We start from the raw sequence: 14,330 nt of genomic DNA on the forward strand, positions 1-14,330 counted from the left end.
AGGAAAGCGAGAGCCGACCTGTCAAGAGCCATTAGAGAGGCAAAGCGCGCACACGCCCAGAGAATCCACAGCCACTTCAAGGACACGGGTGACGCGCGGCGCATGTGGCAGGGCATCCAGGCAATCACCAACTACAGGACAATGACACCGTTGCCAATGACACTGTTCTGAGAGAAGGAACAGGGGCAGGTGGGGGGGAGCAGCGTATGCAGGGACACGTGGAGGCGGACTTAAAAGCAGGTAAGGGGGTCTATTAAATAAATAAACAAATAAACAAGCAAGGAAACAAGGAACTAAAACAAGACAGACTAAATTAAACAGAACAAGGGAATAAACAATGACTAAACAAGAAATAAACAAAGAGATAATCAAGGAAATAAACAAAGAACAATACACTGTGAGAAAGAGAATGCAAACACGGGAAGGACAGAACAACAGGGGTTAGTGCAAAGACAGAGGAACAAAGACTGAAACAATAGGACTATATAACACACGGGAAGTAGAAACACCTGGGGCTAGGGGGCGGAGCTACAAATGAACACAGGTGAGTGGAAAACTACTGGGGAAGTAACACAGGAGTACGGGTCACGTAGGGAACACACACAGACACATAAGAACATACAGGAAACGAGACAGAACGCCCCTTAATGCTAAACTCCTGGGGCGAAAAATAACAAACTAGGCCAAACACTGTTCTGAGAGAAGGAACAGGGGCAGGTGCGGGGGGAGCAGCATATGCAGGTTCCGGGGCATGAGAGCCGTGGAGTACAGAGCCGCTGCTGTGGGAACAGTGGAGTGTAGCGTGGGGCACGGCGCAGCCGCCACAGGAGTCTCGGAGCGTGGCCGGGCCACCAAGGAGGAAGTGTCAAAGCATGGTTCGGCCGCTGGATCCAGCCAAATGGAGAAGACGTCTTTTTAAAGAAGTTTTCTATTTATTTCGGCCTATGTTCACCACTGAAGCCATATTTACCATTTCTGTTCCAATGGCAATTGAGGCCACTCTCATGTTCTGTTGTGTCCTGATCCTAAACCAGGTCTAACAGAATATGGGCGTATGGGTGTATACAGTGGTGTAAAAACGTGTTTGTCCCTTCATGATTTGTTATTTCTTGCATGCCTGTCACTTTGAAAAGTTTCAGATCCTCAAACAGATTTAAATATTAGTCAGAGACAACAGAAGTAAACACCAAGCGCAGTTTTTAAATAAAGGTTTGTGTTACTAAGATAGAAAAACAATCCAAACCTACATGATCCTGTTAAAAATTGTTTTACCCCCCAGTTTAAACATAACTTAACACACTTAACTTATAACACCTGAGTTTAATTTCTCTAACCACACCCACACCTGATTACTGCCACACCTGTTCTCTATCAGGAAATCACTTAAATACGACCTGCCTGACAAAGAGAAGTAGACCTAAAGATACTCAAAATCTAGATATCATGCCAACATCCTAAGAAAAAATCAGAAACTGAGATCTATCAGTCTGGAAAATGTTATAAAGCCATTTCTACAGAGAACCACAGTGAAAGCCATTGTCCACAAATAGTGAAAACATGGAACTGTGGTGAACCTTCCCAGGAGTGACCAGCTGGCCGCACAAAATTACCCCAAGAGCCAAGTGACGACTCATCCAAGAGGTCACAAAATACCCTAAAACATCATCCAAAGAACTTTAGGCCTCACTCGCCTCAGTTAAGGTCAGAGTTCACACCTCCACCATCAGAAAGAGACAGGGCAAAAATGGCCGACATGGCAGAGTTCCTAAACAAAAAGCACTGCTGAGAAAAAAGAACATTAAAGCTCGTTTCAATTTTTCCAGAACACATCTTGATGATCCCCAAGACATTTGGGAAAACATTCTGCTGACCGATGAGACAAAAGTTGAACTCTGTGGAAGGTGTGTACCAGTACATCTGGTGTTAAAGAAACACTGCATTCGAGAAAAAGAACATTATACCAACAGTAAAACATGGTGGTGGTAGTGTTGTGATGGTCTGGAATACTTGCTGTGATAAATAAATGGAACTACTAATTCTGCTGTCTACCAAAAGATCCTGAAGGAGAATATCTGACCATCTGTTCTTGACCTCAGGCTGAAACAAACTTGGGTTCTGCAGCAGGACAATGACCCAAAACACCCCAGCAAGTCCACCTCTGAATGGCTGAAGAAAAACGAAATGAAGTCTTTGGAGTGGCCTAGTCAAAGTCCTGACCTGAATCTGATTGAGATGCTGTGGCGTGATCTTAAAAAGGCTGTTCATGCTGGAAAACCCTCCAATTAGGTATTGATTAGGTAAAGAGGCGTGGAACTAAGTTGGTAAACACTTTTTCACACTTTTTCATATAGGTTTTTTCACCCTTAATAACAAAAACCTTCATAAAAAAATGCATTTTGTGTTTACTTGTATTGTCTTTGACTAGTGTTTAAATTTGGTTGATGGTCTAAAACATTTAAGAGAGATAAACATGCAAAAAATAAAAAAGGGGGCAAACATTTTTTTCACACCACTCTCTATATATATATACACACCAACATATACATACATTAACAAACATAATAAACATACATTAAAAACGCATATATATATATATATATATAGTATGAGCTCTTCTTACCTCTTCTCGTCTAGACCCCCGGAACAGCGAGTGACGACTGAAGAAACAGCTCTGAGGTTTTAAGACGCTATTTTCTTACTTCCTGTGCAGCTTATTTTTAGAACACCTTTCAAACCATCTACACACATAGTCTCAGTTTATACGTTTACTCGTGCTAATAGCCTTTTAATTACTTTTAATTAATTAATTTTGTATTATACTATTTTATAGGTGTTTCTAATCACACAGATTCATCTCTAGATTTAAAAACAGGATTTTGGAAGGATGATGTGGGAATTGGCAGGAATGCGGCCCAAGATGCTACAGATACAGGACCTTACATCCTGTGCAAGACATGTTGTGATGCTCATTGCTGTCTTATACCCCACTGCATTTTTAGTGCACTAGGGGATGCAATTTTTGGTAGAAGTGCCAAATGTGGCACAACACCTGTTTTTCACACTTTTGCATCCCAAAAGTGTTTTAGTGCCTATAGGGGTGCACATTTTTGGCAGGGGTGCCAAATTTGGCACAACACCTCTTTTTAACACTTTTGCAGCCCCATAGCATTCTCAATGCCCATGGGGGTGCACTTTTTGGCAGGAGTGCCAAATTTGGCACAACACCTGTTTTTTCCCACTTTTGTAGCTTAAAAATGTTTTTAGTGCCCATGGGGGTGCACGTTTTGGCAGAGGTGAGGAAATTTGACACAACACCTGCTTTTACACGTTTTTAGCACATTATCGTTTTTTAGTGCCCATGGTGGTGCACTTTTTGGCAGGGGGCAAAAACGTGGTACATCTCTTTTTCACGCTTTTACAGCCCAATATGTCACGGTTTAGCCCATGTCTGTCTTCTGTTTCTCCCTCATTTGGTCCCATGTGCTCCTGCCCCTCTGTTTACCTGTCATGTTTCCCAGCCATGTGCTATTGTTGTGTTTTGGTCCTGTCTCCGCCTTAGCCCCACCCTGTCATTAGTTATTTGTAACCCCGCCCCCTCTTGATTGATCCTCAGGTGTTTCCAGTTTCCTGTTCCCTCCATGTGTATATAAGCTCCTTTGTTTCAAGCCTTCTTTGTCTAGTCTTTTGTTGGTTTGTTTGCCGTGGTCAGGTTTGTCTCTTGCTGTTTGTTAGAGTCCTGTTTTCAAGTTTAGTAGTTATGTATTCAGTGTAACTTTGGTTTATTTTGTTTGTTTGTTTGTTAGTTTGTTTTAGTTTGTTTACTTATTAAAATAATTATTCTGCACTTACGTCCATTCCTTCCTCACTTTTGTAACACAATAGTATTTTTAATGTCCATGTGGGTGCACTTTGTGGCAGGCATTCCAAATTCGGCACAACACCTATTTTTTTTACGCTTTTGTAGCATAATATTGTTTTTAGTGCCCATGGGGGTGCACTTTTTGGCAGTGGTGCAAAGATTTGTCACAACACCTCTTTTCACACTTTTGTAGCCCAATGGTGTTTTTAGTGCCCATGGGGGTGCATATTTTGGCAGGAGTGCCAAATTTGGCACAACACCTCTTTTTCCCAATTTTGCTACCCAACAGCATTTTCAGTGCCCAAGGGGGTGCACTTCTTGACAGGGGTGCCAAATTTGGCACAACACCTCTTTTTTACACTTTTGCAGCATTCAAGCATTTTTAGCACCCGAAGAGGTGCACTTTTTGGCAGGGGTGACAATTTTGGCTTATAACTTATACATAGTTTATAAAATAGTAAAATATTTGTAGGTGTTTTCTAATCAAACAGGTACATCATTAGATTAAAAAATGTTTTTTTGGAAGGATGATGTGGGTATTGACAGGAATGAGGCCCAAGAGGCTACAAATAGAGGGCCTACCTTACATCCTGTACAAGACATGTCATGATGTCACTGCTATCTCACACACCGCCAACTTAGTGTGTGTGTGTGTGTGTGTGTGTGTGTGCCTCAAATATTTCACATTTGGCTTGAATTATATATGCTACTAATGCCAAAAATCCCACAGCTTCACAGATCTGTGTTAAAGCCACTAATTTCACACAGCAGACTAAACAGCGCCCCCTGCTCTCAGTTCCCAAACTGCAGACAGAATCATCACCCCTCACTACTGCTTAAAGACACAGTAACCATAACAATAACAGCAGAATTATCACTTTAATGATCATCAGGATTGGTGGAGACGTTCATAAAGCATCATTATTAATATTTAATCATGTATTAAATTATGAGTTTATATCTTCTGCATGCAGAGCGCTGATGGTAAGAAGGAGATGAGTTTCTGCTGCTGGGTTTTATTTCACAGTTACAGCGGAAATCACAAGCAGTCAGCTGAACTGTAAAGTCTTCTAAAGTGAAAATATGCAAATGTGTGAAGCTCTGGAGGCTGATAGTGATCTTTGTTCAGTTGTTTTTTACTGAAGTAAACATTAGTAACCAAGCAGCAGGACACAAGTACAGGCCCTCATGCACCAGGACACAAGTACAGGCCCTCGTGCACCAGGACACAAGTACAGGCACGTGTGCACCAGGACACAAGTACAAGCCCACATGCACCAGGACACAAGTATAGGCACTCATGCACCAGGACACAAGTACAGGCCTTCGTGCACCAGGACACAAGTACAAGCCCTCGTGCACCAGGGCACAAGTACAGGCCCTCATGCACCAAGACACAAGTACAGGTACTCATGCACCAGGACACAAAAACAAGCCCTCGTGCACCAGGGCACAAGTACAGGCCCTCGTGCACCAGGACACAAGTACAGGCACTCGTGCACCAGGACACAAGTACAGGCACTCGTGCACAAGGACACAAGTACAGGCACTCGTGCACTCGTGTCCTGGTGCACGAGGGCTTTTACTTGTGTCCTGGTGCACGAGGGCCTGTACTTGTGTCCTGGTGCACGAGGGCCTGTACTTGTGTGTACAGGCCCTCGTGCAGCAGGACACAAGTACAGGCCCTCGTGCACCAGGACACAAGTACAGGCCCTCGTGCACCAGGACACAAGTAAAAGCCCTCGTGCTCCAGGACACAAGTACAGGCCCTCGTGCGGCAGGACACAAGTACAGGCCCTCATGCACCAAGACACAAGTACAGGCCCTCGTGCACCAGGACACAATTAAAGGCCCTCGTGCACCAGAACACAAGAACAGGCCCTAGTGAACCATGACACGAGTACAGGCCCTCGTGCACCAGGACACAAGTACAGGCCCTCGTGCGCCAGGACACAAGTACAGGCCCTCTTGCAGCAGGGCACAAGTACAGGTCCTCGTGCACCAGGACACAAGTACAGGCCCTCGTGCACCAGGACACAAGTACAGGCCCTAGTGCACCAGGACACAAGTAAAGGCCCTCGTGCACCAGAACACAAGAACAGGCCCTAGTGCAGCAGGACACAAGTAAAGGCCCTCGTGCACCAGAACACAAGAACAGGCCCTAGTGCACCAGGACACAAGTTTAAGGCCGTCGTGCACCAGAACACAAGTACAGGCCCTTGTGTAGCAGGACACAAGTACAGGCCCTCGTGCAGCAGGACACAAGTACAGGCCCTCGGGCAGCAGGACACAAGTACAGGCCCTCGTGCAGCAGGACACAAGTACAGGCCCTCTTGCAGCAGGACACAAGAACAGGCCCTAGTGCAGCAGGACACAAGTAAAGGCCCTCGTGCACCAGAACACAAGTACAGGCCCTCGTGCAGCAGGACACAAGTACAGGCCCTCGTGCACCAGGACACAAGTACAGGCCCTCGTGCAGCAGGACTGTCTGTAGCAGTAGATTCAGGTTAAAGTAGTTTGGGTGGTTTGTGATCAGTATCAGTAGTGGTAGAGGGTTATGATTGGTGATTGGGGCTGAAATCTCTAGAATATTAACATTACTTTTTCTACTCTGTGTTTAAATGTGTTTTTTATAGTAGTTTTATTATATTTATTATATAGTTTTAAAAGACAAATATTGAACATGTTACCGTTTAATTCCAGTAATTAGTAATTAGCAAATGTGTGAAGCTCTGGAGGCTGATAGTGATCTTTGTTCAGTTGTTTTTACTGTAGTAAACATTAGTAACCAAGCAGCAGGACACAAGTACAGGCCCTCATGCACCAGGACACAAGTACAGGCCCTCGTGCAGCAGGACACAAGTACAGGCCCTCGTGCACCAGGTCACAAGTACAGGCCCTTGTGCACCAGGACACAAGTACAGGCCCTCGTGCAGCAGGACACAAGTACAAACCCTCGTGCAGCAGGACACAAGTACAAACCCTCGTGCAGCAGGAACAAGTACAGGCCCTCGTGCACCAGGACACAAGTACAGGCCCTCGTGCAGCAGGACACAACTACAAACCCTTGTGCAGCAGGAACAAGTACAGGCCCTCGTGCACCAGGACAAAAGTACAAACCCTTGTGCAGCAGGACACAAGTACAGGCCCTCGTGCACCAGGACACAAGTACAGGCCCTCGTGCACCAGGACACAAGTACAGGCACGTGTGCACCAGGACACAAGTACAAGCCCACATGCACCAGGACACAAGTATAGGCACTCATGCACCAGGACACAAGTACAGGCCTTCGTGCACCAGGACACAAGTACAAGCCCTCGTGCACCAGGGCACAAGTACAGGCCCTCATGCACCAAGACACAAGTACAGGTACTCGTGCACCAGGACACAAAAACAAGCCCTCGTGCACCAGGGCACAAGTACAGGCCCTCGTGCACCAGGACACAAGTACAGGCACTCGTGCACCAGGACACAAGTACAGGCACTCGTGCACCAGGTCACAAGTACAGGCCATTGTGCAGCAGGACACAAGTACAGGCCCTCGTGCACCAGGTCACAAGTACAGGCCCTCGTGCACCAGAACACAAGTACAGGCCCTCGTGCACCAGGACACAAGTACAGGCCCTCGTGCACCAGGACACAAGTACAGGCCCTCGTGCAGCAGGACACAAGTACAGGCCCTCGTGCACCAGGACACAAGTACAGGCCCTCGTGCACCAGGACACAAGTAAAAGCCCTCGTGCACCAGGACACAAGTACAGGCCCTCGTGCGGCAGGACACAAGTACAGGCCCTCATGCACCAAGACACAAGTACAGGCCCTCGTGCACCAGGACACAATTAAAGGCCCTCGTGCACCAGAACACAAGAACAGGCCCTAGTGAACCATGACACGAGTACAGGCCCTCGTGCACCAGGACACAAGTACAGGCCCTCGTGCGCCAGGACACAAGTACAGGCCCTCTTGCAGCAGGGCACAAGTACAGGTCCTCGTGCACCAGGACACAAGTACAGGCCCTCGTGCACCAGGACACAAGTACAGGCCCTCGTGCACCAGGACACAAGTAAAGGCCCTCGTGCACCAGAACACAAGAACAGGCCCTAGTGCAGCAGGACACAAGTAAAGGCCCTCGTGCACCAGAACACAAGAACAGGCCCTAGTGCAGCAGGACACAAGTTTAAGGCCGTTGTGCACCAGAACACAAGTACAGGCCCTCGTGTAGCAGGACACAAGTACAGGCCCTCGTGCAGCAGGACACAAGTACAGGCCCTCGTGCAGCAGGACACAAGTACAGGCCCTCGTGCAGCAGGACACAAGTACAGGCCCTCTTGCATCAGGACACAAGAACAGGCCCTAGTGCAGCAGGACACAAGTAAAGGCCCTCGTGCACCAGAACACAAGTACAGGCCCTCGTGCACCAGGACACAAGTACAGGCCCTCGTGCACCAGGACACAAGTACAGGCCCTCGTGCAGCAGGACTGTCTGTAGCAGTAGATTCAGGTTAAAGTAGTTTGTGTGGTTTGGGATCAGTATCAGTAGTGGTAGAGGGTTATGATTGGTGATTGGGGCTGAAATCTCTAGAATATTTACTTTACCTTTTCTACTCTGTGTTTAAATGTGTTTTTTATAGTAGTTTTATTATATTTATTATATAGTTTTAAAAGACAAATATTGAACATGTTACCGTTTAATTCCAGTAATTAGTAGTAAGTAAAAAGCTACTGAATTGAATTGAGTTAAATGATTTAGCAGAGCACTACCAGCTTATTACTGTGTGTATTTAGTTTAACAGTTCTGTTAACAGGAAGTTGGTACAGTATTATATTTATATATGAATGCAGAACCGGAATAAACCGCAAGCTTTATCAGCTTTAACTTCAGTGCAGTTTCTTCAGTCTTCACTCGCTGTTCTCCTGATGCAGACGACGCTCAGTTCAGAGAGGTAAGAACAGCTAAATTTCTGTCATCTTTATATATTTATAGTAATATTCAAAAGTTTACTGAACTGTAAAACTGTAGAAAATCAATCATAAAAGTAGCCTTTAAATTTTATTTCTAATTCAATACTGGTTGAGATGGATCAGTATTGATTGTAATGCAAACATCTATCATTTGATGTACTCTCTCTCTCTCTCTCTCTATATATATATAAATATATACATATGTGTACAGTGGTGATTTTGTACTGTTTTATTTTGTCGTTTGGTTTTATCTTTAAGTAAAAATCTTTAATGATTGTTCAATGTTGTGCAGGCTGATGATGTCACTTCCTCTGGTGTTTCTGCTGATGGCTGTTGGTGAGTCAGAAGATCCTACTGTAATTCCATCACCGAAACATCTCACTTTATCTCCCTCACTGTCAGTGATGATATAGTTACTTTGAAAAGTAATCAGATTACTGATTACTGATTACTCCTTTAAAAAGTAACTTAGTTACTTTATGGATTACTTGATTTTAAAAGTAACTAAGTTACTTTACAAGTTACTTTATTAGTTACTTTCAGCAGCTGCAGAGACATCACCTCCCGCCGCCTTAACATAAACATTATAACCAGTTTTGCCAATACTGCCTTTATTGGAAAATGCATTTTTAACAGCAACAATGTATCTCTATTAAGTTAAACTATTTCCTGAAAAAATAAGTTTTTTTTATTTAAAAAAATGAACTTTTTTTAAATACAATATCGCCTTTCTTGGTTTTACTTAACATAAATACCTGTTTTTATAAATAAATATAAAATAAAGAAAGTCTTTCTTGTTTGGACATATTTAACACTCTAAAACTGAACATTGAACTTGTTGTTCTCTGCAGGGCAGCAAGGAGTGGTTTTATAAAACAGAACTGTGTATATGGTCTAGACCAGGGATCACATATTTGCAGACTGCGGTCCGGGTCCGGACCCAGACGTTGTCCAATACGGACCCATACCGGACCCAACTACTGAGAAGGATTTAATTCTGACAGTGTTCATTTAAAGCACCGGAACTTTTCTTGTCTTTACGGTATACGTGCTCTGCGCCACAGTGAACTTCCAATCACGTGTGGTGTAAAATCTTCAAACGCTCTCTTTGGCCAATCAGATCTGTGAAGACCGCTGCCCTGGCTAGTGAATTGGGACGCGGCCACAAAAAAACGCCTTTATAAAGAGATAGGGAGCCCGAGAACTGGCGAAAAACGAGAACAGGCAGAAACTAAAGACACGCCGAGCGCGAGAGAGAGAGAGAGACAGGTGGAGAAAGTGAGATGCGTGTGATTGGGGGAGAGCGGAGGGGAATGAGGAAGGGAGCGGGGTGTGTGTGTGTGTGTGTGTGTGAGTGAGGTGTAGAGAGAGAGAGAGTAACGCACAGTGACTTAAATAAGTAACTTTAATCTGATTACTGGATTGGAAATAGTAACGCGTTAGATTACTCGTTACTGAAAAAAAGGGTCAGATTAGAGTAACGCGTTACTACGTAACTGTTCTCTTTCATCATGACTGTAGTGATTCACTGCTGAACTGATCATTAAACTGTTCTGGACTAGAACTAGACTCTCTCTAGAACTCCAGGAACCTCAGAGCTCTTCTCTCTTTGTGTTTTTCTCTCAGAATCAGATCAGTGTTGTTCAGTAGCTGCTGGAGTTTCTGACTGTCTGATAATCTCCAGCCTCAGTAATCAGATCTTTACTGCATCTTATGTTTCAGGAGCTTCTGGAGCAAAGTGGAGTATGAAATACATCCAGCAGGGAATATGTGCTTTAAATGGATCTACAGTGTTTATGAATGGAACTTTTACACATCCAGAACATCTTACAGTGAAAAAGTCATTTTGGGTCATAGACCCAGTTAAGGATGTTGATTCACCTGATCTGAGTACAGTTTCAAATTTCTCAGGCAGGGTTGAGTATTTTATTGATGAACAGAAAAACTTCGCCCTCAAACTGAGTAACACAATGAAGAAGGATGAACATGAGTACTGCTTCAGAGTCACAACAACTCTAGAAACAGATAAATGGATGGGAACTCCTGGAATAAAACTCAGAGTTACAGGTAAGCTAAAGCAGAGCTTCTCAATGTTTTCCTGTTTTAATAAATCACTTTCCTGTTCTGATGATTCTCAAATGATCTCAGAGCTCCATGTAGAATCTCCTGGAGAAGTAACAGAAGGAGTATCAGCAGTTCTGACGTGTAAAACCACCTGCAGTCTGACTGATCCAACATTCATCTGGTACAAAGATGGACGTCCTTTAACCACAGAGATGATCCAGAAGAATCAGCAGCTCCACCTGCAGACAGTCAACAGTGAGGATGCAGGCAGTTATAGCTGTGCTGTAAGAGGATCTGAACATCTCCCCTCTACTGCTCAAACTCTCAGAGTCAGACGTGAGTAAAGTTCTCATTCTTCTCTAAACTCTGGGAATGGTTGAACCACACAGTGATATTAGAGATTAGCAAGAAACGCTAAAGTCAGATCTGTCTCTAGATCCTCCAAAGAGCGTCTCAGTGTCCATCAGTCCCTCTGGTGGAATAGTGGAGGGAAGTTCAGTGACTCTGACCTGCAGCAGTGATGGAGACCCACCTGTGGAGAACTACACCTGGTTTAAAGAAGGTGGAGACTCACCTGTAGGATCTGGACAGAGTTTCAGCATCATCAGCATCACTGCTGATCACACTGGACTGTACTACTGTGAAGCTCAGAATGCAGTTGGAGTTCAGAATGGATCTGTGATGATTCGTGTTCAGAGTAGGTGGAGAATAATAATGTAAATAGTTCCAGTATTTAAATAAAGACTCAGTAAAGTGATGGAAATGATCTTCTTCCCTCAGAAGATCAGATCAGATCTGCAGTTTGGATCACAGTGGGAGGAGGAGGAGGATTTCTTCTTCTGCTTCTCTTTATTTTGATCTTAATCTTCATCTCCAGGTCAGTAGAATTTAGTAGAACATGGTAGAACTTCATTTGGTTTATAGCATTGTGTTAAACACTGTAAGTGTTCTGTTGTTTCAGGATGAAGAAGAGAGATGCTGGATCTGATCAGGATGGATCAGATCAGGTAAAATATCCAGCAGAACACAATCCATCATATTTCAGTGATGTTTCTATTCAGTCTTCAGTAAATAAGATGTTTAGTATCTTTATAATGAATGATCTTCTTCAGGATGACGTCCAGTACGCCACCGTTACTCACAGCAGATCCAGACCTGTAGAGACTGCAGGTGATGCTTCCTCTGGAGCTCCTGATCATGATGATGATGTTCAGTACGCTACAGTCAGGACTGGTAGAAAACCTGATGTTGTGATCAGATCTGACCAGCAGGAGGAGCTTCAGTATGCCAGTGTTACATTCCACCACCGTCACGCTGATGCTGCTGCTACTGGGTGAGTTTCATATTTAACACTGGTTAAATTTAATGTGTAGAATCTTCAGAAAGACAAATAAAATTTTAAATCATTATAAAAATACAAAATTCTCAGCTCTAATGCACTTTCACCAATACTTTCGAGAATATATACATATACACAATGGGAATAGATGACTATATTTAAAAATCTATATTTAATGCTTATAATCATGTAAAACATACTGTTTAATTTCCCTTGTTTTATAGGTCACAGAAAGTGGATGAGGCTTCAGTCATCTATGACAGAGTCAAATAGAGGTTTATGATGTGAGAGAGAAAGATTATAAGACTATGCAAGAGAGTATAATTGTAATTAGATAAAAATGGATTTTCCTGAATTTATTATGAAAAATGTTCATGCCCAACAAATAATCTAAAATAACTTATTTGTTGCTGCTTCATTCATTTTATAAACAGTTGAGGTTGATTTTCTGTATTCTTAGAAATTATATTTTAAGTATTAAATATTGTACTTTTTTTTGGTTTCATATTAGGGTATTTGTTTATCTCATAGCTATTAGCATATTCTGTAAGTAGTTTGATGTTATTGTTCATATTTTTACATTTTCCATGCAGTTTATTACATGAATATTATTTCTATTTACAATATTATTTGTTGGTCATTTTTATTTGGGAATTTTCTAGTTTAGTGCCTCAACATATGCTCTTTAAAAATGTAAATGTTACCAAAGCTTCTTTGACAGATCTCTACAAGGTTGAAAGATTTTAACAGATTTAAACCTGTTTTTTGAGTTTTTGATATAAATGGAGAAATTGTTTGATTTTCAGTTTTTCAGATGAGTCCCAAAGGGTTCAATGTGAGAGCCTATAGAAATGATGTTGTGTATATTTCTTATACGGTTGTTTTTTACATGTTGGTTTATATTGAAAACTTTTAATAAAATGTATTTTTAATTTGGGTTTATGATTTCAGCTGTGATTCTCTCATGTAGGCAAAATAACGTGGCAAATAAAAAGTAAAGAAAAGTCTGAATGCTAATTAAATTCTTGAATAAGTTTATAATGCTCGTGATGGTTACTCTTCAGTGTTGTTACCCATGTCAGCTCATAGGGGGCAGAGTTGTTTTAAAAAGTTTAAAAAGGAAAAGTTGGAGCTGGAGTTTCCCAGGATACCAAATATATCATTGAAGAAGGTATGACGGGTTCATAGGCTGAAAAATTCTACATTTACATGCATTGTTTCTCAAAACACATTTTCTTTTTATTTATTTGTAGCCCCAGGACTTATTTCCAAATTGCATCGTTACCTTTTAGATGCCCCTTTATAACCTGTTGATACTGTTTAACAATTATATTAGCAGTTCCCATTATAAGATATATGGCTTGTTTATTTTGTAAACCACATTACAAACTGGTATTTTTGCTATTTATTGGAATTTTCAGAATAATTGTTATTTTGGGCAAAATCTTTGCTACAATTTCAAGGATAGATTTGGGTGGCCTGAATTGTGTCTGGATATGTCTGGGTGTCTTTACCACACAAGATAAGCTCTAGATTATCATACATCTCATGCATATACTTTTTAAAGTTTGAGGATTCGAGGTCTTTTTTGTTGTAACCTTAAGAAGACTTCAGAGAAATGAAACAGATGTTTTTTAAAATATGGTAAGAAATCTACAATGTCATCTATGTAGATGAATTTCATTTCCCACTCAGGTCTTATAACACATTTCCATCAGTTGTTAGGAGAAACCTGTAGCATTGTTTAAACCAAATGGGAGACGGTTGAATTCAAAAAGCCCAAAACAGGTAATTGACCAGGTATTTAACCGCAGGTTTGGACTTTTGGGCTGATTTTATGAATGATAAAGCAAACTTGAATTCTTTCTATTTGTATTAATAATATTATTATTATTAGTAGTAGAGATATTAGTGCAGTAGTAGTGTTAGTATTTTCTTTGTTCTTTATAATTAGTTTTATTTATTTAGGTATTTATTTCATTATCTTTATTGCAAATGTGTACATATCAATATTTCACATTTGGCTTGTTATTATAAATATCCATTCCTTCATAAATGGGTTTGATCTTTGCTGCTATTAAATATAAAAATCTCTCAGCTTCACA

At 42.1% G+C, this 14,330-nt stretch overlaps 2 protein-coding genes across 2 annotated transcripts in view; both read left to right on the forward strand.

Annotated features, from left to right (window-relative positions):
* Positions 1 to 14,330, forward strand: part of LOC125780487 (B-cell receptor CD22-like) — a 102,500-nt gene that overhangs the window by 25,211 nt on the left and 62,959 nt on the right. The window lies entirely within an intron of this gene.
* Positions 752 to 12,498, forward strand: LOC111190588 (B-cell receptor CD22-like). The gene is made up of 7 exons (XM_049470026.1): positions 752 to 875; positions 10,449 to 10,889; positions 10,971 to 11,222; positions 11,323 to 11,587; positions 11,848 to 11,893; positions 11,999 to 12,219; positions 12,450 to 12,498. Exons 1-7 carry the CDS (start codon positions 752 to 754, stop codon positions 12,496 to 12,498), a joined length of 1,398 nt encoding a protein of 465 aa, XP_049325983.1.

Source organism: Astyanax mexicanus, chromosome 21, assembly GCF_023375975.1.
Source record: "Astyanax mexicanus isolate ESR-SI-001 chromosome 21, AstMex3_surface, whole genome shotgun sequence".
NCBI classification, from domain to species: Eukaryota; Metazoa; Chordata; class Actinopteri; order Characiformes; family Acestrorhamphidae; genus Astyanax; species Astyanax mexicanus.

What these genes read in the sequence shown, in the direction of transcription:
- LOC111190588 (XM_049470026.1), top strand. Translation starts at nt 752, where the DNA reads ATGAGAGCCGTGGAGTACAGAGCCGCTGCTGTGGGAACAGTGGAGTGT. An exon ending in GGAGGAAGTGTCAAAGCATG is followed by an intron (nt 876 to 10,448) that starts GTTCGGCCGCTG and finishes TTTTTCTCTCAG; the next exon opens with AATCAGATCAGTGTTGTTCA. An exon ending in ATCAGGATGGATCAGATCAG is followed by an intron (nt 11,894 to 11,998) that starts GTAAAATATCCA and finishes GATCTTCTTCAG; the next exon opens with GATGACGTCCAGTACGCCAC.